This window comes from Podarcis melisellensis, assembly GCF_964234715.1.
Source record: "Podarcis melisellensis genome assembly, chromosome: 1".
Lineage (NCBI taxonomy): Eukaryota > Metazoa > Chordata > Lepidosauria > Squamata > Lacertidae > Podarcis > Podarcis melisellensis.
In genome coordinates, this window is record NC_138528.1 from 15598329 (window position 1) to 15624877 (window position 26549).

Sequence of the window (26549 nt, forward strand, 5' to 3'; positions counted from 1 at the left end):
GGAGTAACTGGTAAACAACCATCCCCTACAAAAATACATATGTATTACTGGTACATAGTAGGCAATATTCTTTGTGTTCTGCTCTAGCACTCAATGTTCAAGGTGATTAAAAAAAACTGTATCCCCTTTCTAAACACATACTGGACTGGTTTAGAAACATATTTGCCAAGGTGCTACAACTGGAAAAAAGTTTAGAACACAAGAGTCATGTACCTGTCAATTCTTAGCACATGGTCCAAGACTTCATTGAACAAGACAAGTGGTACGTCAAGTTCTTCTTCATAGAAAACTTTCAGTCTGGCTTTCACGTAGTCTCTTAGCTCTTCTTGATTAACTGGAATATAATCCTAAAAGACAGTGCAAACGACTTATATACTTGCAAACCATAAAGCATCAGCATTAGAGCTGTCCTTGCTTATGACAAGGACAGTATCTGAAGATGCACAAAGCATTGCCTATTCATGAAGCTTATCCACCCACCTCAATTAATTAACTTGTCTCATGTTGACTAACAATAATCCCCAAGCTTTTCCCAAGTAGGAAACTGGTGGGCAACAGGCAAATGCGTCTTCCCAAGATGGGGAATGAGAAGTAATCACTGAAAAAATCTAGTGAAGTTTTGCAGAACATCAGCTGAAGGGCAAGAATCTAGACAGCCACGTGGGAAAATTTTGCACATAGGCTGGATGCAACATGCAGCCTCCAGGTGGCCAGTTTGCTGCAATGTCCCTAGTGCCTACCCTGATCATACTTTTCATCAGCTGCTGGCCAAGCAGCCAGCAGACGTAGACTCATTTTTACAAGAAGGGAAGCAGAAGAGGGGAAATGTATGTGAGCTGGACGAGGGGACAACTAAATTCCCATACAGGCAAACATTCTGCCTGAAGGGAATATGGATAAAATGTGCACCTAATTACATTTATTTTAAGAGACACTCAAAATCCCAGGTAGCTCCATTCTTGCATGAATCTCACACTAAAACAGATAGTAGCTACGGTTCGTTACACTGGGGGGAAATTGAGAGGTGCTCATCCTCAAAAGGACAGCTGTGTCCTGATATCCAAGGAAGTTTTTAAAGCGAGATCAAGACAGTAACTTCCGATGTAAACATACTAAATGTAATTATGCTCTTTTCTGACTAAATTATCAGAAGAAATATTATTCAAACCAAGTCAACATCTGCTACCAATGATTAAGTCATGATAATACAACTTGCAACTGATTAAAGGAGAAGTTTTAATGTCATAGGCTTTCTCCATCAACCGAATAAGCAGAAAAAATTAAATGCAGCACACTTCCATATAACCACGAACTAAAGCAATGAATCAATGAATTAAAGTTTAAGTAACCAGCAGAGCTTATACCTTGGATAGCCAATTGCTGTACAGAATGGGCCTGGCCATTGCTTTCTCTTTGTCTATGTTGGGGAAGTGCTTCAGAGCTACCATGTCAATGTTTTCATCAGTCCACCGTCTCTCCTCATCTTCCACAAGCCTAGATAAAGGGAGCAACCATTAGTATTAGAAAGCACATTAACAGCTTAAAGTTAAGACTTCATGATAGAGAAGCTTTGGCGTTAATACTGTTTCAAAAGTGTGAAATGCACTTCTCCCAACTACTAGTGAAACGTAATGGTTGCATATCACTTGCAATGGTCTAAGATTCAGGGGCACGACTGGCAAGTAATTCATGTTTTGAATATTCCTATAGCTAAGGAATTTCCCTCTGAGTTTGTCTCATCTTTTGAACCCAGACACTGGCATTAACATCATATGCCCAGAGTTCAAATTATGAGTTGTGAAAAGTAGTGCTCAGTTAGCTTGAAATTTTCTCACAAATCCCAAGAGGTATCTAAACATGTTTTAAATACACTTTCCCCCCAGTTAGCTGTCCATTTTTTCCTGCACTAAGATTTGGGTGGAAAGATGGCCCATAGCAGTGATACTGAAACAGGACCAATAAATACTTCCACTGACTTTCCACCCCCAACAAAAAGCCCAAAAAGCCAAACCCCAGGGATCTAAGAAGCTACCTTATACTAAGTTAGACAACTGGTACATCTCTGTCTTTCCTACCCTACCTAGAGATGCCAGTTACTGGTGAACAAATGCCAAACTGCATTTATGGTAATGTGCATCCTTCTATTTCATTAAAAACATGTGCATTTACTAGAAAGGGCTTATTTACAGTACAGTAAACTGTGTTGTGTTAATTAAGAAAAACATATTGGAACGACTTGCTCCAGTCTGAACACACAAGAGGAATTCTATGCAGCCTGAATGCTTGTGGACTATTATACTACCAAGTGTGCAGTCACACTTTATTCCAGTGAGGTGCAGTGCCTAGTGTTGGACTAGGAACTGGGAGGCCAGGATTGAAATCCCCAATCAGCCATGAAGCTCACTGGGTGATCATGGACCAGCCACTGTGTTTCAGCCTCGCTCATGGGTTGTTGAGAGGATAAAATTGGGGTTGGGAAAGAGATTGTGTACCCTGCCTCCTACCAAAAAGGAGTTTTAAAAAGTATACTGTGATCTCAGTTGGAGACAGCATGGTGCAGATAATGTCAAGGTTGCAGGTTCGATCCCCCTATGGGACAGCTGTGCAATCCTGCATTGCAGAGGGTTGAACTAAATGATCCCAGTGTCCCTTTAACTCTGCAATTCTATGATTTCACACTTTACCTGTCTTGGAAGAGTCGCAGGGCTTCATGTGCCCAAATTCTAATGAGGCCTTCGACAGGCAATGTTTCCAGCGGTCTCAGAGCTTCGAAGATCCCTCTCACCCATCGAGTCATTTCACGGGGTGAATAGATGTAGTGCGGCTGTGTGTCTTGAGTAAACCTTTCCTGGAAGTAACAGGATAAGGAGTTGTCCATAGTGACCAGGGAAGTATTTTTTAACTGCTCACTCTAGACATTTGATAAAAAAGCTGCAAAGAGCTTTATCATTCCAGTTACCTGAGACATTGTGTAGAACTCAACCATGGCTGCAGTGAGAGGTTCTGCATACGTGCGGAGAGATGGAATGAGCCTCAACATAGCGCGATTGAAAGTGCCGTAGATCTGAGTGAGGGAAGCTGGGCCAGGATAGTCCACGTACACAACAGGAACATGGCGCAGAAATCTAGGAAGGCATACAGGAGAGGTGAGTTCTGTAGCACCTCAGCTGTTAGGCTAAATACATGGGTCTAAGGTAAAGGTACCCCTGCCCGTACGGGCCAGTCTTGACAGACTCTGGGGTTGTGCGCCCATCTCACTTAAGAGGCCAGGGGCCAGCGCTGTCCGGAGACACTTCCGGGTCACGTGGCCAGCGTGACATCGCTGCTCTGGCGAGCCAGAGCCGCACACGGAAACGCCGTTTACCTTCCCGCTGGTAAGCGGTCCCTATTTATCTACTTGCACCCGGAGGTGCTTTCGAACTGCTAGGTTGGCAGGCGCTGGGACCGAGCAGCGGGAGCGCACCCCGCCGCAGGGATTCGAACCGCCGACCTTTCGATCGGCAAGTCCTAGGCGCTGAGGCTTTAACCCACAGCGCCACCTGCGTCCCTTCCAATACATGGGTCTAGATATGGCAAAAACAGATCCTGAAAGCTTTCACTGGTCCTGAAAGCACAGCACCGGCTGCTATTGAGATGCCAGGCCATGTTCAAGGTGTCAGAACTAGCGTGCAAAGCCTACTGCAACAACAAAAAGACTCTGAAGTTCTACATTCCAGTAGCCAAAGCATTAATAGAGCATTTGAAAGGCTGAATCCTACTTCTTAGTAAAGCACATTAATATGAATGTAGACTGCAGGTTTGATCCTTAAAGCTTCAGCAACTTATCAACAGCAATGTAGACACATTACCTATGCGAAAGAGGCTTCCTTCCGGGATCTGTAGGTGGGTTACACGCTCCAACAAACTGAATTCGCTCCAATTTCACCCATGTCTGGTCAGATGTGCGGTAGAAACCTCCATGTTCCACCATCTGAGGATTTGAGAGAGGCGGTTACGACGGAGTTTAACTATGACAAAAAAGTTGAGTTCTTTAATCTGACTTATACTCACTTGTCTGATGAAGGATATGACTCTCTGTGTGCCGTATTTATCCATATCCGGCAAGTTGATTTCGTCACAGAAGAGCACCAGCCACTTTCCTAGCTGGACAGGAGCCAACACCACACCGTTAGGCGTACGCCTGTATTCACAGTAGTGATCAAAGGTTTTCAGGAGCAGCTCTGGAGTAGTAGCACTGGAGAAATTCAGACCAACCACCTAAAAATGCAAGGACGTGATCAGGAAAGGAATATGCGGCAAGATCCAAGAGGCATAAACACTGCTGGTGACAGCTTTTAAAGTTTTGTTGCTCGCCTTCCTTTGTTCTTTATGAATGCTGCTCATGTTTCTATGGGAGGAAGTCAACATCGTGACTTCCCTCTCTTGCTCTTCTGCTAGCATGCCAGGTTAGCTGAATTTGTTTTAATTGCTTTTTGTAAACTTGAAAAGTGGTATCTAAAGTTCTTAATCTAACAAACCATTCTGGCTCAGAGGCAGCAATGAACTATCTACAAAATGGCTTGGCAAAAAAAAGAGAGGAACGAGCGCCTCCTCGCTCGCTCTGCTTATTGTATTGTTGTGCAGAGAGATTTAATTAAATGTGGAAGATGAATAAATTATTCTGATCTTCTGCAGCTCAGTGGCATTTTGAAGCCTGCAGATGTGGTTACTCATTCAGAATGTTCGGAATGGGAGAAGGTCACACACAAAGAACTGTTTACCTCCATGTCAGGCAAAGCCCTGAGTGCACTGAAGAGAGTCATGGTCTTTCCAGAACCTGGCGGCCCACACAGCACTAGGGGTTTGTGCTCCGCAAGCCAAGTATACAACAATGCTTCGTGGCGGACGGTGTCTAGGGTTGGCACCACAACATCAGGAGCTGCCACTTTGTGAGTCTCGACTTCAATCTGTGGGACCTTTGACTGCCAGGGAATCCACTCGCCAGTAATTGAGACCTATGCAGAGAGAGAGAGAAAATTAAGTATCTGGTATTATCTGCTTTTCTTGCTGCCAAAACAGCAACTTGGTGTTGTTTAAAGCGGCTACTTCAAGGTTTAACATTAATTGCAACATTAAGCTGATCAAAAGCATTTAAAGTAAGTTTGTGTATATATTGCTGGTACTACTGACTTATATTTATTTATGTTGGCCCTGCTTTTGTTTGCTGGAATTAAAAAAAAGTGAAGTGCCTCCACTAAGCTGACAGCAAATTAAGAACACTTTATAAAAGATTTTAACAAAGAAACTCATTACAGACAGCAGCTAATACACTTCTGAGTGAGTGGGGGGAAATGACTCTAAAATACCTGAGTATACCATCTAAAAGCAAAGTATGCTTTTCTTTTGAACTTATTTATTCTGATATACAAGTGTATGAATTAAAAGCCAACCAGATCAACAAGGCTCAAGGATCAGTCTTTAAATCTCATGACAGCCTTAGATTCAAATCACCAAGAAATTTGTTTAGTTAAGTGCATGGTCCAAAATGTAAGTGCACTGAATAAATATGTTGCTGCCAAGTCTCTGGAAGAAGCTATGAAATCATCTATTTTGTTGTACTGACGAAGTTTTGTGCAAATAGCATCAATAAGTAATTACATTAAGCCTGGCATTTAGAAAATGGAAAGGTTTATTTTTTACCTCGTAATCAATGATAGGTATATTTGGTGCAGAAGGCAGTGGCACAGTTGTGATTCTCCTGATGTATTCACCCAGCTCGGCTCTCATCTTCAGACGGCTGTCTCCGCAAAGGGACCACAGAATCGCATACACGAGGAATCGCTGAGAAAGTTCAGAAACTGATCAGTAAAAGTGCAGGGGAAAAAGGGAATCCCACACAAGAGAGCCACATGAAAATTAACAGCAAGATTAATTAACAAGGCTGGCAGCTTGACAGTTTCCTCTTTTTTATTTACTTAGCCATGGGAGTTACCTGGATGTAGCGTTCCAGCTGATCTATCTGCATAGGGAAGTCTGGATGGTTGGCATTGTACTGTGCTACGTTGCGGCAAGCCTGGTGCAGCATGGAGAAGAGGGAGCCAAGACAGCGCAAGCGAGTGAGGTCCATGATGTGCTCCAGCTTGAAAGCATGTTCGAGTGCCTTCGTCACCAGCCCATTCGATGTGAAGTATGGCTGCATAATTGTTGCTGCATCTCTCTGAATCTGTTGAAACAGTGTTTCGTCAACCATTATCGGGCAAAATAGAGCTTAATTACTCGTATAATAATTTGCATGCCCACAGCAGGGTGGTATTGCAATCTTTCATGTTATATACTCTTGAACTATACCTGCAACATTGGGGAAGCTGCTTCCTCTCCTTCATCTTCCTTGCCCTTTCTCCTACGCTGAGCTTCCTCTTCACCTTCATCCAGAGGGATGCTCCTCAGTCTGGCCAGGAAGTTGTTGAAAATCATGTCAGTGCTTAGAACATCTTCACTGAACCAAACCATGCCACACCTTGACACTGTGGCCAGAGTAGCATACTTCAGATCTTGAACTTCAAACATGATGCGCACCTATGGAAAAAGCAGAAAGATGGCTTAGAAACCAGTGCCGGCATCAAAATTATCTGAGGACACAGCTGTGTCTAACTTCTAAGAGTTTTCTCCTTCGACTAACCTTAGCCTGTTAAGAGGCCACTGGGAGCATTAAGACAGCATTGCAATCAGAATGGTACAAGTTAAACCTCAAGTAATATTTTATAGCCAGGCCGTTAAGTAAGGGAACTGGCAAAGCGCAACATGACAAAACCAGGGAATAACAACCTACTTCCAAACTGTGTCTGCTGGAAACACCCTAAAATGAATTTCCTGGCTGACATAAGCATCTCAAAATTACCAGACATTTTGCCAATCCGGCAATATTGTCCAAGCAGATTTATTTTCTTATTTGGGAAAAAAGTAGCTAGCCTTACGTTTGGTGGAAGGCTCAGACGTTCTCCATTTGGCAGTGTCAGCAGCTTGTTGTCATCCAGAACAGAGTTCAAATTCTCAACCCACTCAGGATCAACATCTCCATCGAAGATGATCCACTGCCGTTTCTGTAGTTCGCCTCTCACGTTATCTATTATCCTAGACAAGGGAATAATGTAGGGCCATGTGAGAGAACGTCCAGCCAGCCCAAGCTCTTCCTACACCAGGGAGAAATTTCTAGCTCACACCTTTATTTATAGCACACACTCACTTTCTCAAGACATGCGTGAACAGTCCATCTGTCCACTCTCTGGTGTTGGGATCGAGAGTGCCATAGAGATGGTCTTTGCTGATGGCTTTGGGATCGATGATGTGGGCAACACCTTCCACACCCTCCAGCCTCTCCAGTGCTTTCAGAAGAACTCTCCAAGCCATGGTCTTTCCACTTCCAGATGGGCCCACCATCATCAAACCATGATTGATCTGGGTAATTTGGTAGAGCTGAAGAACCTATGGAGAAGGAGAAAAATCAAAGTGTTGCATGAGGAACATCTTAATGTAGAATGCTTTGGGTGGGGCCAGCTGTCATGGTCCAAAAACAAGGAAGGCCATCACTTTGCTGAAGCTAAGCAAGTCTGGGTTTGCTGAGTGCTTGGGTGGGCGACACCTGGCAAACATGTATACACCACCTTGGGTTCCATGATGGAGAAGAGATAGCACATAAATACAAGGAAGATATAATTATCTTGCTTAGATTTCTAGAAGGCTGTTTGTGGCCAGATGTCACATAACTTTGTGCTATTTGTTGGCAGTGAGCCCTGATGCAACGTACCTTTTCAACCCACATGCTGCCAATGTCTTCCCCATCGCCGTACGTCAGGTACATTTCCTGACAGACCTTCTTAAGCTCTTCCCTCAGGGCAGTCATTTCTCCACGGTGATACTGAATGCCAGGGAACACATCGGACAAGAGACTGAAAAGCAATGGTATGTCTTCTGCAACCAGTTTGGGTACCATTGTTTCACAGACACTCTGGATCAGGATCTACACAGAAGAACAAAAAAACCGACTTGCTTATTAACTCGTGTGAGAAGCATCATGAAAATACTCAAGTGATACTTCTGGGTACAATATCAAATTGAGATCCTACATCAGAAATACTTTTTAATTATTATTATTGTTATTTATTAAATTTATATACCGCCCTTCACCCAAAAATCTCAGGGTGGTTCGCAAGATAAAAATGCAAAATTGAAGCACAAATACTTAAGATCTACATGCTAGATAAAATGTAAAGAAATAAAAGCTTTGTGAATGATGCAATGTCAATTACTGAATTTTCCTTTAGATTTTAGATTCTATACTATGGAGAGGACATGAAGTGAAGCCCTCATGATGAACAGCAGCACTTCTGACACCAATTCAGATGCCTTCTACCAAAGCCTACTGGTAGCCAGATAAAGCAACATCTACAGCAGCAAGAGGCAGGACAGGCTTGAATACAGGGTGCAAGAAAACAATTTAACACTACACTCCTTTTGTGCATCCATAGTCTCCAAGCATCTGCGTATGTACTTTACATTAGTTCCGTCACATGCAAACCCAGGCTATACCTCTTGTTCTGGCAAGTTCTCAGCAATTTCTCCTTCATCAACCACTTCACCACGCTCCTCCTTCTCCCGTTTGATTCTCTGAATCCTCTCTCTCTTCACGTTGCCAGCACTGATCAGGACACTCTTCAGAGCTCTCAAGCCAAAGTCATAATGGCTTTGAGAGGAGAGCTGCTCATCACATAACCTAAGGAGCCAAAGACACCAACCGATTAATGCTGAAGTTGGCTTGGCGTTGGATGCTCTTGCAAGTTATACTACAGTTGCATGAGATATGATCTAAGCACAGTCAGATGCATCAGAATAATTGACGATTAAGTTTCAGAAATATAACAGTGCCGGCAGCAGGTTGGGCCAGTTAATGCTGAATTCACACAGCTCCAAGAACAAATCATGCTACGTGCTTCTACTACCAGCAGTGTTTCTTACTTGAAGAATGGGACAATCTTGTTGGCAAGCACTTCTGCTGTCCGAAATCCCTGGGAATACAGCATGACTTGAGCAATCAGCTGACGGTCAGGTTTTGTCATGGCCAAGCTCCGGAACAGTTTCTTCAAGTTGTCTGGGAGATTTGATCTACCGGCATAGCCAGGGTTCATTGTGATGAAAATTGCCATGTCTGCGCTCACTTTCACTTGTTTGTTCAGCAACTCACAGGTAATGGTGGTGGAAGCTGGAAGCAAGCATTGGTCGTTCAGTTTGCTGTTCTTAACCAAATCAACTTGTGTATGCACGCACACATGAAAGGAAGTCAGCAAGGCTAGCAATTAGACTTCCAAAGCCCAAAGAGGTAAAGAATTCTCAGAGAAGTGGCACAGAAACATAAACCACCCTAGTCTTTAGGGAAAGACAGGGAAGCATGAATTACTCAGACTTCTGTTCTTTGTGGATTCCATACCTTCTCACAATAAAAGCCACTTATATTGAAATACTAGGGGCTGATGACTCTTGCTTGCTTAGGTCTCCAAGCTCCCTTCTCTCCAAAGTCCTCTCCTTTCCCCCTACTCTTTGTCCAAGCACCTGCTCCCCAAAGCCCATCCCCTTACTCATCAAACCTTTGCAGCTCACCTGCGCCACCCCTCTCACTCAACCCACCACCCCACCTCTCTCAGCTGACCTGCCCCACTTCCCTAAGCCCAGCTCACTGCCACCACCCCTATTGCTTTGCTCACCCCTCTGCCCCATCCCCACTCACTTGCCTGCCTGACTCTAGTGCTTGTCTCACCCTGAGCATGTGAAGGCTGTTGCCACTGTGACAATGGACTAGCAAAAATATAGCACAGCAATAGAACCCATGTTTATAATGTCCAATTTTAAGAGAGATGTTAATTGGTCGGGGGGGGGGGCAGTTTGTTTCAGGAGTTGTATCCTGTTAGATACCACACATGAATAATTAGCAGCAGGGCGTATGCATCAAACATACTTTTCTCCAAGTTTGGATTTGAGTGCTCTCGCAAGGCTTCTTGGATGCACTGGACCTGCTGGGAAACGGCAGAAAGCATTCGCTCCTCAAGTCTGTTGAATTCGTCAAAGCAGCCCCACGCGCCCACTTGGCAAAGACCCACAAAGATGCGTCCCATTGCCTGAAAAAAAGGATGGGGAAGGTTAATGAACACTGAGAAGCTGTGGAGTATTATACGGCAGAATAGTAGACTGAGCAGTTGTAAAACGGGGCTGGATTTTCCCTTAAGTTTTAGAGAGGCAGAAATTGCTATTATTGGGCAGGGCATCCTATATGGTACCACTCTTTTGTACAGACACAGAACCATAGAAGTGCTCCTTCTCTTGCTTCAGAATACGGGGCTGCCCAATGAAACCAACTATAGCTTCCCTGTACAGTAGACACAGACACTTGAAACTTGCATGATTTATTATCAGTATTCCAAGGTAGCATAATGATAGTTGAAACCACCATACCTGGAAGTCAAATGTTTCGTCGCAGTTGAACACGAGAACAAAGCGTCCTAGCTGGTGACCGAGAGCCTTAACGGATTCTGTTTTACCAGTTCCAGCAGGCCCTGTCCATTAAATAAAAAAAAGAGACATGTTTCATGTCACCTTAACCATCACTTCCAAATAATAGCCATGCCCAACAATTGTTACCACTTTATAGCCATACAATTTTCTTATAACCCTCAGTCTTTGGAGGATGCATTTCGAATTCCAGTTCGATACCAAACTAGAACCCTAAGGCATTGTACAAAGGACTCGCAGGGGATCTTCTATCCAGTAATTAAGTAGATGTGTTTAGTTTCAGCAAGACTGCTGTATTATATGTCTCAAAGCAAACACCGAGATCCTTTTAGTTAAGACTAAATTATCTGTGCAGCTATTAAAATCGCTTTGCTACCTTGAACACACAATTTTTTGTTTCCAGCGTTAAGAAAGTTTTCAAGAAATGGGCATACAGAAAACAGTAACCTACCAAATGGAGAACCTCCCAGCCTGGCTTCCAAAGCTTGGGTCATTGTCAGGTAGCATCGATCAGTAAGAGGAGTCTGCACCAGTTTATCCTGAACGCCAAGGTATTCAAAGCCATAGTTGAACTTGGCATTGGCCATCTGGATGGACAGTTGCTGCAACACGTCTGTCTGTTTCGGGTCAAAGTAGAACCTCATCTGGCTCAGCCAATCAAAGGATTTGGAGTTGTCAATTCTGCTTTTAATCAGTGATCGCGTGACATCCCTTTGGTGGACCAGCTCAGTGATCTTTTGAAAAAAGAAAAGGTGAAATTCAGAATGCAAAGTATCAAAACAACTATTTAATGAAACATCATCATGTTTAAAAGCAATTGGAGATGGGACGTCTAGAGAGCATAACGAAGGCTGCGGCTTACCAGGTGTTCCAACTTCCTTCTGCGGAGAGGTGGCTGCTCCATCAGCACAGAGTCTGCAAGCACATTCAGGGTGACCTCAACATTGGTCAGCACAGACTGCAGAGGGCTGCTGTCACCGCCCCCGCCCATGCCACTCAAAGCAGACTCCACGTTTTCTGACCAGGCAATCTGGGCTGACAGGACAACAAGCTGGGCCTAGAGCATTAAAACAAAAATAGGCATTGGCTTTTTCCAGATGTTTCCCTTTCCTTCCTCCAAAAAGCACAATGCATTTTTCTGAAGGCTGAAGAGAACCTATACCTGGTATTTGTCAATCCATGAGATGTAGGTAGCTGGATCAATAGAGGTTGCTTTGCCAAAGATTTCGACTTCCGTGACAGACTCGGCAAGCAGCTTGGCAAGTGTGACTCTCATTTCTTTCTCAACAAGTGTGAGCCACTCGTTGATCTTGGGATGCTCCGTGATTGAAACGGGAGTTTTGAACAGCACCTGAAGGAAAAAAATCAAATTTAAGTGTTTTTCTTTTCATAAAAGCTAGGATGAGGAATCTTTCTAGCTGGTGGGCCAGATGAAGAGGAAGAAGAGGAGTTTGGATTTGATATCCCGCCTTTCACTCCCTTTAAGGAGTCTCAAAGTGGCTAACATTCTCCTTTCCCTTCCTCCCCCACAACAAACACTCTGTGAGGTGAGTGAGGCTGAGAGACTTCAGAAGTTTGACTGGCCCAAGGTCACCCAGCAGCTGCAAGTGGAGGAGGGGAGACGCGAACCCGGTTTCCCAGATTACAAGACGACCACTCTTAACCACTACACCACACTGGCTCTCAGTCTGCACATTTGTCAAATTCATTGCAGGGAGAGAGAAGATCTGCCACATGTGAGGACTTCACAGCGACGTGCAGAGCTTGCAAATTGCCCTGTGTGGTGCTTTGAAGCACCAGAGACTTAGAATTCAGCTGACAAGAAGTAACTTGTTTTAAACCTTCTTTCTGCAGGGATCGGTTGTGTGACCAAGCTTCCTACGGGACACTTGAACACACAGTTGATTCAAATGGTTTGGAGTTACCACCTATCAGCTGATATACAGTAACTCCAAACCTGCTGACCTTTGGAAAAAATAAGTACTTGTAAGAACAGAGCCTTTTGTTCTTTCCAAAGGAAGCCCCTTGAAGAGCACTTTCCAAGTGCCTGACAACCAGCTGATGCTTAGGCTCTTGGTAAGCCAATTGGTGGATTCTGCCAAGCCCTGCCTTTACATGCCCTTCACCTGTTGTCAGGTGTAGGGCAGGTGGGCGTAGCTTGCTCCTGATGGCCTGGTTGTTCGGAGGTTCCCCACCTGTTTTAAAGAGTGAGGTATCCCTTCACTGTACCTCCTCTCCCTCGCGTGAAGATATTCCCAGAACAATGGAGCTGTCCTCGTTAAGGATGATGCTTGACACTCCAGCAAACATCTTCTTGAAGTGCTTCTGCAGTTTAGCTACGTTCTTGCTGTTCCCTATGATTTCGAGCAAGTCTTCATCACCAACAAAGTAGAACCTAAAAAAAGAAAGCTTGCCATTTTAATGGACAAAAAGGGATACGGCGAAATGCAAAGTGACAAGCACCTAGTACCCTCAACAAACCCAGGATTTTTCTATGTGGACTGTCAAGTGAAGCAACAGAAGACTACATTTTGTCAGCTGACTGGAGCTGTTCCATTAGGCTGAAGTAGAGGGCATGAAGGGAAACAGGGCAGCCATCAGCTATGCTGAGAAGCCAGCTTATTTAGGCTTCTCCCTCCCACAAGTGTTACCTGGGAGCCCCCACTCCACTGGGATGCAGCAGAGGAAGGGAGAAGGGGCCACTTCACCAGCTCAGCTGAAACCAGCAACCTTTTGCTCCTTCAACCCCTTCGACTCTTTCCATTCCAGTTGATCAAACACCTTTGTTGACTAACAGAAGAGGATCAGGCCAATGGTCCATCTAGTCCAGCACCCTGCTCTCAGTGGCCACCCAGCTGTCTATGGGAAACCCTCAAGCAGAGCCTGAGCACAAGAGCACTCTTCCCTCCTGTGGTTTCCAGTGACTGGCATTCTGAAGCACTACTGCCTCTGACTGTAGAGAACTAGTGCCTGAGTTTACTTTTTTCCTGCCTCCCTCCCAGTATTTTTTTTTGGGGGGGTCACATATTTAGGTTGTAGGCCTAAGGCCAGGGCCCCATCTTACTACTGATGTTTGTAAGCCGCTTTTCTGGGTTGAAGTCATTCGAACATAAAATAATAAAGCTTACAGCATTGTTTATTGTATTTACATATTCACATTCACCGTTAGTAGGTAGGTAATTAGTTTCGGTCTAAGACAACAAGGGAAGCCCAGGCCGCAAATTACTGAATCCAGTTACCATACAGTATTGTGTCAAGTCACAAAACTTTTCAATCCAAGGCTCCCAAATGAAATTTAATAAATAATACTAGGGGGGGTATTGTTTTTGTTAGTTATTACGGTATATATTTTTGTGTTTTTAAAACGTAAACTGCCCTGCGATCTTCAGATGAAAGGTGGTACAGAAATTTAATAAAGTATAGCTCTTCACTGCATTATAATACACTGAAGGCATTTATGTAACTCTAGCTATATCTTAATGCAACGTTCACTTTCTTTTAAAGGCTTGTCTCCAATCCAAATTATTTCCAAGCCAAAATCTGCACAGGTCGTTTAATTTTTTGGTCAAACACAAGATTAGAACATGGGGATGATAAGGTAACATAAAGCCTGGGGGACAATGTATTAATGCCAAAGTTTGCTTATAGAACAAAACTAATGCAGTGAAATATCAATTCTTTACCGAGGGAAAGAAGCTCTCTCTCTCTCCAGATACTCTCCCAAAGCTTTCTGGATCTTCCCAAGCAAGTCTGCTAATCTTTCCAGTGATCTCTGTACACCCTGAATATTCAGAACATCCATGACCAGGGGAGATTTGGACACCTTTTTCATGAGGGCCAGAAACTCTGTACTGATGCTGTGAAGTCAAGAAGAGAGAGCATTGAAAGAAAACAGAACTACCACCAGTCATTGTCCCAAAGGAGGGACACACTTATACATGAAAGCCTCCTGGGTGAAATAAGAAGTTACAGAGATTCCTCCATTCACATTTATCTTCAAGAACAAAACATTACCTTTGGAATCTCTGTGTTTCAACAGGCAACAGGTGCTTGATATCAGCGCTCCCAGTGAAGATACCTTCCAGGTAAACCCAGCGCCTCTGGACATCTATCCAGACATCAAAAAGTGCCATGATACGATTCAGTTTGTCTTCCCAGCTTAGGGCATCTTCTTCAAACACCTACAGATCAATAAATGGCTTTAATTTATGTAACTGAGTTACACATTTATTGTAAATAAAGCACAATGCAACTATATTTAAGCTGTGTTATCTATATTGAAGAAAATTTATAACCACCTTTTCCTCAATAAGGGCTTAAAGTGTCTAACAATAAATGTAAAAATTGCATAATCAAAAAGTACACTAAGAATAAAAAAACAGAACAACAAACTGGTCAGTAAAAGCTCAAAAAATATTTATGGCTCAAAAGCCTTCCTAAAATGGAAGGTTTTAAAACAACCCAGCATAAAGGTATTTAAGAAGGGCTGAGATGAGCCTCTCTTGGGAGAGGGTTCAAAAGCCTGGGCACGAGACACCGAAAACACCCTCTGCCCACTGCCAACTAAATGCAATTCCAGGGAAATTAGGACCAAGATGATCTCAGAAAGCAGGCTGGATTGTAGGGGAGCTCGTATAATTGTGTTCAGTGCTTGCTAGTTAGTCATAGCTATACAAAAGGGTGCAAACTGAAGCATATGCATTAACATTCCTGAATACATTAAGAGACAGAAATGAAAAGAGCAAAAGATACATTCTGGGTTCTACCTTGTAGTATGGCGATAGCTTCATTGCAGAAACACTGTTGATGTGCTCTTTGACTTTGTTGAAAAGGTCATCCCAACCACGAATCAAACGACATTTGTTCTGGTAGTTAACCAAATCCAGCTCATAGGTGTTCCACACTTCTCGTATCTTTACAGAAAATAATGTAGAGTGATATTTAGGATTAAAGGTAAAAAATCAGGCAGGCCAAGGCTGCTTTTCTTTAAAAATAGCCCAACAAATGATGAAGAGCCAGAGTACATCTATGTAACAAGTGATCATCAGGAAGTGGTTATAAGACCTTTGTCTTATAAATGTGGCCAGATGTTCAAATGGTTCCACTTTTGATTCTATCATTATTTCACTCTAGAGTAATTAGCTGTTTCTTTATCTAATAAAATGTATATACTGCTTGATAGAGACAAGAAGTTTACAAGAATATAAAACGTTAACACTATCGATCAAAAATATTCAATATGTAGTTGATTAAAATCAACAACAGCTTCTAAGAACAGAACTTTTTGAAATACACCCTGCAGCCTGACATAGGTTTAACCAACTGTCCTCTAAAAAACTGGACTTCCTTGGGAAGAACAGAATATTGCCAGTAAGTTGCTGCTTCCTCTTCAGGAAGAAAACTCCCCAGCACTCCTGAGTCCAGAAGGCTGTGTTCCTTGAAGGAAGCCTCTTAGCCTTTTCCAGCAAGCCTTCCTGTCACTTTCCCTTTACTCTCACTATGCAGGGTCACAAATAAGTAGCAACCATTGCATCAGGACTTGTCTTGCTTCAGTGACAATGGTTTTGTTTGAGTTAAGGGAACTTCACTGGAAATATAGATTTAAAGTTTTTGAACGAGCAAAAGTATTTATTAAAAGCCAACACCTGCTTCAAGAATTCTTCCAGTGCCATCTCTCCCTGTGCTACAAGTAGCACATCTTTCACAATCAGTTCATTCTTCTGCAAATCAACATCCCAGATCTGACCCAGGGTTAGTTCGGAAACCACCCAATTCACGTGCAGCCTCTTCATCAGCTGCTTCCAATGGCGATCTTTAAGAGCCTCCGACTTCAACTCTATCACCAACATGTTTATCTGAGGGGGTTGGAAATGAAGGAAAGGTGTAAACTTGTCTTGTTAGGCATCAGCACAATGTTCTATCCAAAGGTCTTTCACAAGCAAGCTTACCTTCATGTAACCTTTCAGGAGCCTCTGCACGTATTCATAGGATGCATATTGCCGTAAGCGAGCAGGGAAATTTTTCAGCTGGTTGAGTAAGCCATCTAGACTTTGTCGAAGCTGTAAGGAAGATAGGGAGCAACTTTTAACAAGTTAACAGACTGCGCAAATTGCTGAGTACAGTGGTACCTCTAGATACAAATGGGATCCGTTCCGGAGCCCCGTTCGCATCTAGAGGTAAACTTAACTAGCGACGGCACGTCTCCGCGCGTGCGCGTCACTTTTCGCCGCTTCTGCGCATGACGTCATTTTGAGCATCTGCACATGCGCAAGCGGCGAAACCCGCAAGTAACATGCTCCGTTACTTCCGGGTTGCCGCGGAGCGCAACTCGAACGCGCTCAACTCGAAGCGTATTCAACCCGAGGTATGACTGTATTACCCATTTGTCATCTTTATTAATGGACGGCTCACCCAAGTAGTCCTGTTTGCCAGGAACACTGACCAAGTTATTATCTTGTTCTCCTTTCTGATACAGCAAGAGCCCATCTGCATGCCCACCCATAAGCTGTTCTTTATGCTCTTTATCAAGTCACCCAAAGACTCCCTAAAAAGCCTCACAAACTCATTCTACGTGTTCTTCTAAAATGGTCCCAATGTGCTACTTATCTGCATCCTCCCTGCCCAAATTCCATACCAGTACCACCATGCCACCCAATTTTATTATTATTTATCAAATTTGTATACCACCCTTTATCCATAAATGTTAGGGTGTTTCGCAACATAATTTCAGCTTCTCCTTTGCAGAGTATCCCTCTGCAGCTCCCCAAAGTCCTCCAAAGTCTCCCAAATGTCATAGCAAATGCCTCCACCCATCTTACAATCCTAAATCTCCCTGTTATCTAACATCCTCACCATCCTTCTCTGCATCCCAAATTCTTCCCCCTTGATTACAAATGCCGACAAACTGCACTGCTAATTTAAACAGAAAGGTGAAGAAGCCAATGTTGAAGCCTGCAGTGGTAGCCATTGGTAGGTTGGTCTCTCTGCCTTACTGACAGGTTAGCTTCCTACGCCCAAGTTAGTTCATAGATGTGCAGAGATGGTCAGGGTGCTCTGGGACAGGATTGAGGTCCCTGGGCCGTAGAAGAAGAAGAGTTTGGATTTGATATCCCGCCTTTTACTCCCCTTCAGGAGTCTCAAAGCGGCTAACATTCTCCTTTCCCTTCCTCCCCCACAACAAACACTCTGTGAGGTGAGTGGGGCTGAGAGACTTCAGAGAATTGTGACTGGCCCAAGGTCACCCAGCAGCTGCAGGTGGAGGAGCGGAGACGTGAACCCGGTTCCCCAGATTACGAGACTACCGCTCTTAACCACTACACCACACTGGTTTAATCAGCGCTATCAAATATGTGCCAAACAATGTCAATGCTGACTATACGGCAGAACATTTTTAGTTTCTGTTTTACAGTGTTTGAAGAGGATAGATTTGCAATTTCTCTTGCTATGATCCTCAAGTTCTTTACAAATACACAGCTGAAGTACCTTGCGAGGCTGTACTGAAACCCAGGGTTGCTCCTTCATTTGATCAATCTGTTCCCAGACCTTGGAAAGCTCAGACCAGACTCCTTTAAGGTCTTGGAGCTCTTCTAAAGCAACCTACGAGACAAGAGATGGTTCGAAACATCAGTAATTGTAGAGGGGGGTGGAAAGCAGGATATGACAAATAATTCTAGTAGGTTTTGATCAGCTTAGCTGGAAAGGTCTTTCTACGGAATACAGCAGCTGAAATTTATACGCCCGGCTACTAGATTTTCATACCTGAACACGTTCTTCACTACCACTGAGAAGTCCTGTATCTGTGAGTTCCAGAGCTTCCTTGGCCTTTGCACATTTCTCACGGTCATCCTTCAACCTCCCAAACTTTCCTTCGTAGATGGTAAGGGCTTGGAGAGCTTCCTCTGGGCGCAGGTTGCCCTGAAGAAAGAAGTGAAATACTATTATCAGACTAGGCATAGTGGAGTTCACTGTTATGTAAGGTGGCACTTTTGACTACGTGTACCAAATTTCACTTTTATTGATGGTGTACGACTACCTTAAGCTATTTTGAAATCTAGCATATCCCAGTTTTGCAGAAGAGAGGTAAAAGCACCCCGTTTTCAGACTTCCCATTAAGTTGGATGTCAAGGAATATAAAAGCACCAAATTCTCCCGTTCTCCAAGTCGTGCTGAGCCGGTTAGTCCCAAGTATCATTGGGGTTTGTTAGTGAATGAGACAGCTAAGCACAATTACAAGCATTCATAATGGACACATAATTTAGATCACTGGTCTTCAATTGGTGGGTCTCAGCCTGACTTAAGGCAGGATAGTATTTGTATGGTACTCAAGTTGTTAAGTGCACCACTAGATGCATGTTTTGGCTAAAGGAGATCATAGGTGTCAAAGGAATGATAACTTGAGGGTCAAAATGCCAGAGCACTGAAGACGACTTACGGTTACAGGCTTTGTTTTCTCCCAGTCTGTCAGTAAGTCAACTGTACGAGTCTCCACAGCTCGATCTTCCTGAACGATTTTCATCTGCAGGTTTGCTACTTGCTGCTGAATGGCAGAATCCTTTCGACGCATGATGTCATTGAAAGCACCCCATTCTCCTTCAATGTTATCAATGTACAACCAGGATGAAGGAAATTGGAACCTCTGCTTCTCAAGCAAGCGCTGGCCATTACGGTAGAGCTATAGGCACCAAAAAAAAGTTACAAAAGTTACAAGTTGCAATCGACTCTTACATCTGCTTAAGTTGCTTTGGGATTTAACCCTTTAGAAGCTTTATTTAGTAACATGAACTGTGTTTTACCTTTTCTGCTGGATTTACAAATTGACAGAGAACCCCAGGCAGGCGGACTGCCTAGATAACAGAACTGTCAGATTGCAAGTTTTTGATACTTTGTTGCTTGGAGCTGCTACTAGCTGAGCTTTAGTGGAATTGCTACATTGAATTGCTCTATCCTGCACTTATTGAGACTTTGTTATATATTGAGACCAACTCTGCTAAATACAAGAAAACTGAAGGTTTCTTGGAAATCAAAGGCTGTTTGGACATTGTTTTTGAAGTATTTGGAATTTGGAAGAATTTTGAAGTTTTAAAAAATTGACATTAATAACCTGACTTCTTCCCTCTAATTTAAATGAGCTCCCTCTAGAGGACTTTGGATCTACAAACATATGTGACTTTCCTTTCTGTTTCCTTTCCTCTTACTTGGTTGTTTACTTTATGGGCTTGTGGATTCTCATGGGAATATACTCAATCTGACCTTGACTTAGACAGAACTGGAAGTATGCCACAACAGCAGCAAGGATACTCATTGCTAAATACTGGAAAACTCAAGATTTGCCCACACTGGAAGAATGGCAGATGCAACTGATGGACTATATGGAACTGGCGGAAATGACTGGCAGAATCCGAGACCTGGGAGAAGAACTGGTGGAGGAGGATTGGAAGAAATTTAAGGACTATTTACAAAAACATTATAAATTGTATGAATGTTAAGAAAGATGTAAGATTTGCAATAACATGGTACCAACAAACTAGCTAAAAGGAATAAGAATTTAAATGCCATTAAAAGAAAAGACAAACTTTGGATAAATATCACGTTAAAAATAAGATTCTAGAATTATGGTTTAAACTTTCTAAAGTTTGAGATTTAATATTGGAAAATTGTACTATTAGAATTGAAACAAGTTAATAATTTGCTGGTAAAAATTATGAGTTTAGAATGCAGGAACGAGAGTCGTGAGGAAGTCCAAGGAGGAGAATGAACTGTGGATATTGGAAAACTATATGTTACTTTGTATGCTTTTTATTGTTGAAAACTTTTAATAAATATTATTATAAAAAAAGTTACAATTATAACAAAAAGTGCCAAGTTCAGATGCTACCGTTGCACTGAGACTTGTCACTATGTAGGGGTTTTTTTTTTGGGGGGGTTAAATTTAAAGGGTATTTTATTTTGACACATAACCTGAATAGGAGATATGTACAGCAATGTTTTATTTGGAACAGGCTTCGATCACATATCTTCTGATCCTATCTCTGTTATGAAGCCTTTTCCATTGAAACTGATTGCAGAAACCTGTTGTAGAAAGCTTACCTCAACTTGTTTCTCAAATTGTTTGATTTTGCGTTTCAGTGACTGCACATATGTGATGAATGTCACGGCATCGGATGTGCTAGCTGTGTCCACTGAGTGCTGCTCCAGCTCTTGCCGTGACTAAGAAATGGGAAAAAGGAAATTTTAAAAAATGCTCTCATAAAGGAAAGGGAGGAAGTTTTAGATGCCCTGTTCGAAAGACAAGTAAAGCCTCTATGGAGATGCCAATCACACCCAATTAGTTTAATACAGGCATATACAGGCACTCACAGTTCTTCAGACATCCCATGGTTTTTTCCCAAAGTAAGAAAGCTTTGACATGGAACAATCTCTTTCATCCCATATTGAGAGAAGAAAAGCAAGTGTTGCTATCTATGGTTAGGGGTACTTTGGCAAAAATTTCTGCTTTGGTATTTTCAGTGGGACGAATTTTGGCAAACTTACCTTGGAAATTTGAGAATGGAACTCTGTCATGTTTTGGCCCAGCATTTGACCAAATTTGCTGAGCACTTCCTTATGCCAGGAATCATACTTCAAGTTCACCTTCGATTGTACCTATACAATTAAAACAGTGGTAATTTTACTCTATGCCATCTATCTTATAATTTGCTAACTTGTGTTTCTTATATACTGTAGAAATAAATTAAAAAATTGTCCAGTAGCACCTTAGAGACCAACTAAGTTTATTTACTCATTCCCCCACCCCTTCTACTTGTGGTCTGTTATTTGATACCGTTTAATGAAAATCAATGCAGGAGATATCTACTACATTATTCCTGCATGGGCTTCCTTCCAACTCCACAATTCTATGATTCTATATCTCTACTATCAGATCTATTTTCCTTCAGGGTGTTTACCTTTCCATAGTCGATGATAACAGGCCCAAATTCCTTCCTGGTTTCAGCATTGTCAAAGGTTCCCCTGGCTTTTCTTATCTGAACCAAGAGTGCTTGCCACTTATTTAAGTCTTCTCCAAGGCGGTTGTAGATATTCTCAGCTTGCATATCCCATAAACATTGATACTGGAGCCAAACCTACAGATCAAGTGTGCACACACAAAAGAAATACCTCAATTTTTCATTTTAAGGATTTGTAAGCTATTAGATATATCCAATTCTCGGGTTTATGAACTGGTAACTAAAACTGTAAACTCTGTACTTTAAACAAATGTTAAATAACTCATCATTCCATATTCTTGATCAAGACACTGTCACGTGGAATAATGTTACGTAATAACTCTGGAATAGGAAACATAACATGTTCTCTTACCTTCACATACTGTTCAACTTCTGTTACAATCCCCATGACTGCAGAGTAAGACTCTTCAAGTGCCGAAGGGCCATCTGGCATCCGTGTCAGGGCATTACGGTAGAATTTTTCCTCTTCTGATAATTCATAGTGCACACCCACCTAACAAAACACAGAAGATGTACCACATTTTGATTTAAAAGCAATGAGAGCTTTGAAAACATTTAAAAAAAAAAAAGATTTAGGATAAATCAAGATTTTTTTGATTCAAAAGTAGTATTTCTTTATTCTTACCTGATATCTCTGACTTTGGATTCTAGGTAGTGACAGTATTACCATCTTCCAAGCAAACAGTTCTTGGAACAGTTTGTATCTGCAGTCTTCAATGGGTGGATTCAGGTAGATTACCTGGTTGGTTATCCGCAGTTCATGCACAACATTCTGCAGGAATATAAAGTTTTGGTTTACTGGAGGAAGTAATAACCAAATGCATTAAATTATCATTAGTCTGGTAGCATTACCCAAAATTTGACGGTGGTATTAAGTTGGAAAGTTATCTTTGTATCCGTGCATTATAGCACAAATATAAACTGCACTAGATGAAGTTATGTATTCTGTTCAGTTTCCAAAAAACCACCTCTCCTGTAAAGCCTTTAGCTTAACCCTTAATTTTCACCGTCAAGGCTAAGCACATATATGTAATCCTATATCCATTCCTCCATGATCTCTTAAACTGTCAAATTTTAGAATGAAAGCTCCCTAACACAGAGCTGTACCCTTTGTCTCTGAATTTTTTTTTTAAAAAATGTTTTTATTTATCTCCAAGCATGGTGTCTTCAGCAGTACATATATTTGTCATTTGATTCAGTAACAGTTATTGTAAAGGTTGATGAACGCAATGCATCCTGTAACAATAGAACAAATAACTACTCCCCACAAGACGCAGGGAATTGAACAGGACTAAAAAGAGGCGGCCATGGAAAAGGATGGCGGAGGCTGGCCAATGATTAGATGAAAGAGCTCAAGACATCCCAGTTCCCTGCAACTCCAAGCCTTTAAATGAATGCTCATATTATAAGAATTATTTCTGTGATCATAAGAGCTGGGAACTTCATTCAGCCAAATTATGGATTCTCTGGATGCCAAATTTTGTGCAAGATCATCAGATTTACCAGAACTGTGTAAACACAGGACGAGACTTAAGTTATACTGCATCATTTCAATACACATTTTTTTCTAGTTGGAGATTTTGCATGCATTACTTCCAGCTTGCAAGACTCCATGGATTCAATTCAAGGTGAAGACACCACGTACTTTGATCTTTGGCTCTCCACCTGGCTTATGGCTGACTTGTGGAGCATCTGTGTCCATATCAACTTCTGCTTTGTCATCCGCTTGACCAAGTAGTACTTGAGTCCATGCTCTCAGCCCAGCCTGCAGACGAACTCCCAGGATTCTCTCGATCTAGGAAGCAATTGCATTAACAAAACTGAAGTACTGCAAGAAATGCAGCAGACCTGAAGTTAGCACATGCTACTAAACATCCACAGAAAGATTTATCTTATTAGCATCCTTTCTTATTAGTCCCTTTGAGACCTGAGGATATGGACTAGTACTTAGAGCCCTCTGACAACATGTCCTCTAGACACTTGTCCTTCTTGGCTGAATTAGGTTAACTGGAGCAGTGTGTGACTGACTATACAACTTGGGACCTTTGTACCTGTGAGTGACTCCTCCCACACAGCCCTACCTATGTACTGAGATCTGTGGTGGGTGGGAGAGGAGGTACTCCCTGTGGTACCTCAGCTGTCAGCAGTTCATTATGTGGTACTGCAAAGCAGGGCTTTCTCAGTGGCAGCACCCCAGTTATGGAGCTCCCTCTCCTCTGAAATATAGGCACCTCCCAATTTATCTGGGGGTTACATTCCAAGACACCATGCATTTAATTGAAATTGTGTATATTGGGAACAAGCCTGCAAACATCCTTTAAACCTCTGGAAACCTTTTTAAAACCAAAAATGCACCAAACTCCACAACCGCTGCCTCCAAACCTCCTTGCTCAAACTCCCAACTCTCCACAGGCCTCAAAGGTCGGTGCAAAGGCTCGTGGGATTGCTAGATACCATTTTCATGATTTTAGGGCCGTTTCCCCTCCGCTTTTTTGTCACTTCTGGGATTGCGGCGATGCGTGTGTGGATGGTCATGTATGCCTTGGAACACAAGTAAATGGGGAGTTGCCTGTACAGCTGTCATTGGCTCTTATACCTTTTAGGCACCAGCTGACGATATACTTTCATGCAAGGCTGTGAACTGCCTGGAGATATTTGGATGAAGAGTGGTATACAAATTTAATTAACAGCAACAATAATGCAAAAGAATGGTGGGCATTACTGCTGAGCCTATTGTTTTAGTATCACATACATTTGTAGCCTTGCAGTTGGACTCTGCATCCCGTGTGTGAAAGATGATGGGCTATATTAGGAAACCGTTAACTTCCGGCAGGCTTTTAACTCAAAATCTCTCAAGTGTTCAAACCAGATAACTTTAAAATTAAACTTATTAAGAAATATAGCTATCTTGTCCCGGTAACCACTTGCAAAACTTACCTCCATATCCAGTTTATTAACCCAGATGGGTAAATTGGAATATGAATGAAGATTCAAATCATCCACAGCTTTTTGAACTCTGTTTAAAATTTCAGAGAAGGTTTTGTGATCATACATGCAAGTTTCCAAGGATCTGACTTCCAGGTCTATTTTCTCTTCAATGATGAGCAAGTCATCCACCTAAAAGGCAGAATTGAAAACAGTCTTAAAAGCTCATTTTCAGTATGCAAAATGATTGTTCTCTATAAAGCCACCCATTAACAAATGTCTAAGTTGCCTTTCCAACATGTAAGGCTAATATATCATTACTTCCAGTGGATTCAGAATTTAGACAAACAAGTGAATGCATATTAGCAGTGGTAAGTTGTTATTTACTCTCAGGATCACTGCATTTGAATACAATGCAAATAAAAACTGCATTTTCAAGTATTGATTTCACTAACTAGGACTGACATCCTGTCTGGTATGTAATACTGTACTAATAAGGTTTTGACAAAAAATACTATAACCTGTTATATAGAGTCAATACTGCCTTACTTCTAGTTGACTGAAATATTTTATATAAAGGCTGTATCAAAATTGATTGTAGCATGAGGCTTTCCTGGTCAGTTTTAGAGTGTTGGCATTATGGCTACTGAACAGCTGAATGGCAATTTCTCAAGGTTTCTTTACTGAAGCAATACATTATTGATAAATCATGCATTGCAAAAAACCCCAAACCCCAGTAATAAACTTCAAAGCAAATTAACCTTTTCCTGGAAGTTGAAGACTGTCTCTGCCAGCCGTTGGACATATGGGTCCAGTTTGTACGATTCCCAAACTAGGGCAATTCCTTCCCCAATTAAAGCCTGCACTTCCTTCTTCAGTCCAGCAACCAAGAGGGAAATGGTGTTCCTCTCTTCCACCTTTTCACAGGTCCGTTCGTATGTACGGACGCTTTCAATCAGGGAAATAGCAAAAGGATAGAGCTGATTTGCTTGGTGAGCTTTGTTGACTATCGCGAGAGGAACCCGGAACCCTAGCCACTTAAGGTTGCGGACTTCTTTTGACAGGGTGATTATTTCTGGGAGGAAGTTGACCTTCAGTTTGAGGACATTCCCTGTTCGGCCTCGAACACGAGTGCTTTCGATGGTGAAAATGCGGCCGGAGACACCAAGGTTACGCTGCTGAACCTTCCTGGCCCAATCATCAAATATTTCTTGGGTGTTGAGCTTCATACGGAAGCTGTCTCCATCCTGCTTCAGTTTTTGGCCCTCTACGTGGTTCTCCCAACCCTTCCCAAGGACATCTTCAACACGCTTCATGTAGGCTGTCAGCTGCCTGTCAATCTGTTTCGCCCAGATTATAGACCCCGATACCGGAGGCAAGTCTCTAACATGACTCATTTTGCAAGCCTGGCTCTGTGGATACTGCACTTTGAATTTGTCATGAAGCGACTCTATGTCATCTTTCACACGCTGAATCAGCTGTGTTTGGTATTCGCGGATGGCACCTCTGATGTGGGGCCTGACAAACAGAGCATTGAACCTGGAGAAGATCCTGAACATTTCATTGGCATTCTTTGCTGTGCCCAGCTGGTCTCTTAGGCGAGCAGTAATGCGGGTCTCAACTCTATCGATTCTTTCATCGTAACGCTTCATTGCAGCTTCCCAGGCCTCTGTGCCTTCTTTGGAAACATCCAAGCCATCGACTTCTTTAACGTTCTCATAAGCAAGGTTTACTTCTTCAATCGCGTTGGCATCAGCAGCGTCAAACAGCACTTCTGCTACTTTCATATCCTGCGGCTCAGGTACCTCTCCCTGATTTTGCTGAGGTACTGCAGTCACCTAAAAAGATAAAAAAGATACCATTAAGCAACAGCAGTAGTAATCACACTACCAAGAACACACAGCAACATGGCCTCTTCCCCTAACAAATGTTCAATACCCAGCAGCTATCCAATGACTATCAAGCATTCCGTTTTAGCATTTTTCCTAGGAACCAGTAGGGAGCGCTCTCTTGCATTGAAGCAATTCCTTTGGAAATGGATTTAAACCGTTCCTCCCAAATGAGGGGCAGCTTGCTTCGCAGAAA

The 26549-nt window shown here is 42.5% G+C and overlaps 1 protein-coding gene across 1 annotated transcript in view; it reads right to left on the minus strand.

Annotated features, from left to right (window-relative positions):
• DYNC1H1 (dynein cytoplasmic 1 heavy chain 1) overlaps positions 1-26549 on the minus strand; it is a 65573-nt gene that overhangs the window by 21216 nt on the left and 17808 nt on the right. The window contains exons 8-44 of the mRNA XM_081908064.1: positions 25226-26302; positions 24477-24656; positions 23185-23334; positions 22165-22311; positions 21892-22032; positions 21480-21656; positions 21067-21177; positions 20623-20742; positions 18968-19207; positions 18295-18450; positions 18019-18132; positions 16485-16595; positions 16182-16391; positions 15303-15449; positions 14551-14717; positions 14220-14393; positions 12766-12931; positions 11699-11887; positions 11399-11593; positions 10988-11270; positions 10480-10580; positions 9986-10145; positions 8992-9235; positions 8566-8749; positions 7784-7996; positions 7223-7461; positions 6954-7110; positions 6328-6555; positions 5972-6202; positions 5680-5820; positions 4761-4994; positions 4051-4257; positions 3849-3970; positions 2960-3125; positions 2685-2848; positions 1365-1494; positions 214-347 (exon numbers count right to left, since the gene is read on the minus strand). Coding sequence (XP_081764190.1) covers positions 214-347; positions 1365-1494; positions 2685-2848; positions 2960-3125; positions 3849-3970; positions 4051-4257; positions 4761-4994; positions 5680-5820; positions 5972-6202; positions 6328-6555; positions 6954-7110; positions 7223-7461; positions 7784-7996; positions 8566-8749; positions 8992-9235; positions 9986-10145; positions 10480-10580; positions 10988-11270; positions 11399-11593; positions 11699-11887; positions 12766-12931; positions 14220-14393; positions 14551-14717; positions 15303-15449; positions 16182-16391; positions 16485-16595; positions 18019-18132; positions 18295-18450; positions 18968-19207; positions 20623-20742; positions 21067-21177; positions 21480-21656; positions 21892-22032; positions 22165-22311; positions 23185-23334; positions 24477-24656; positions 25226-26302 — 7310 coding nt within the window. The remainder of the gene's footprint in view (positions 1-213; positions 348-1364; positions 1495-2684; positions 2849-2959; positions 3126-3848; positions 3971-4050; positions 4258-4760; positions 4995-5679; positions 5821-5971; positions 6203-6327; positions 6556-6953; positions 7111-7222; positions 7462-7783; positions 7997-8565; positions 8750-8991; positions 9236-9985; positions 10146-10479; positions 10581-10987; positions 11271-11398; positions 11594-11698; positions 11888-12765; positions 12932-14219; positions 14394-14550; positions 14718-15302; positions 15450-16181; positions 16392-16484; positions 16596-18018; positions 18133-18294; positions 18451-18967; positions 19208-20622; positions 20743-21066; positions 21178-21479; positions 21657-21891; positions 22033-22164; positions 22312-23184; positions 23335-24476; positions 24657-25225; positions 26303-26549) is intronic.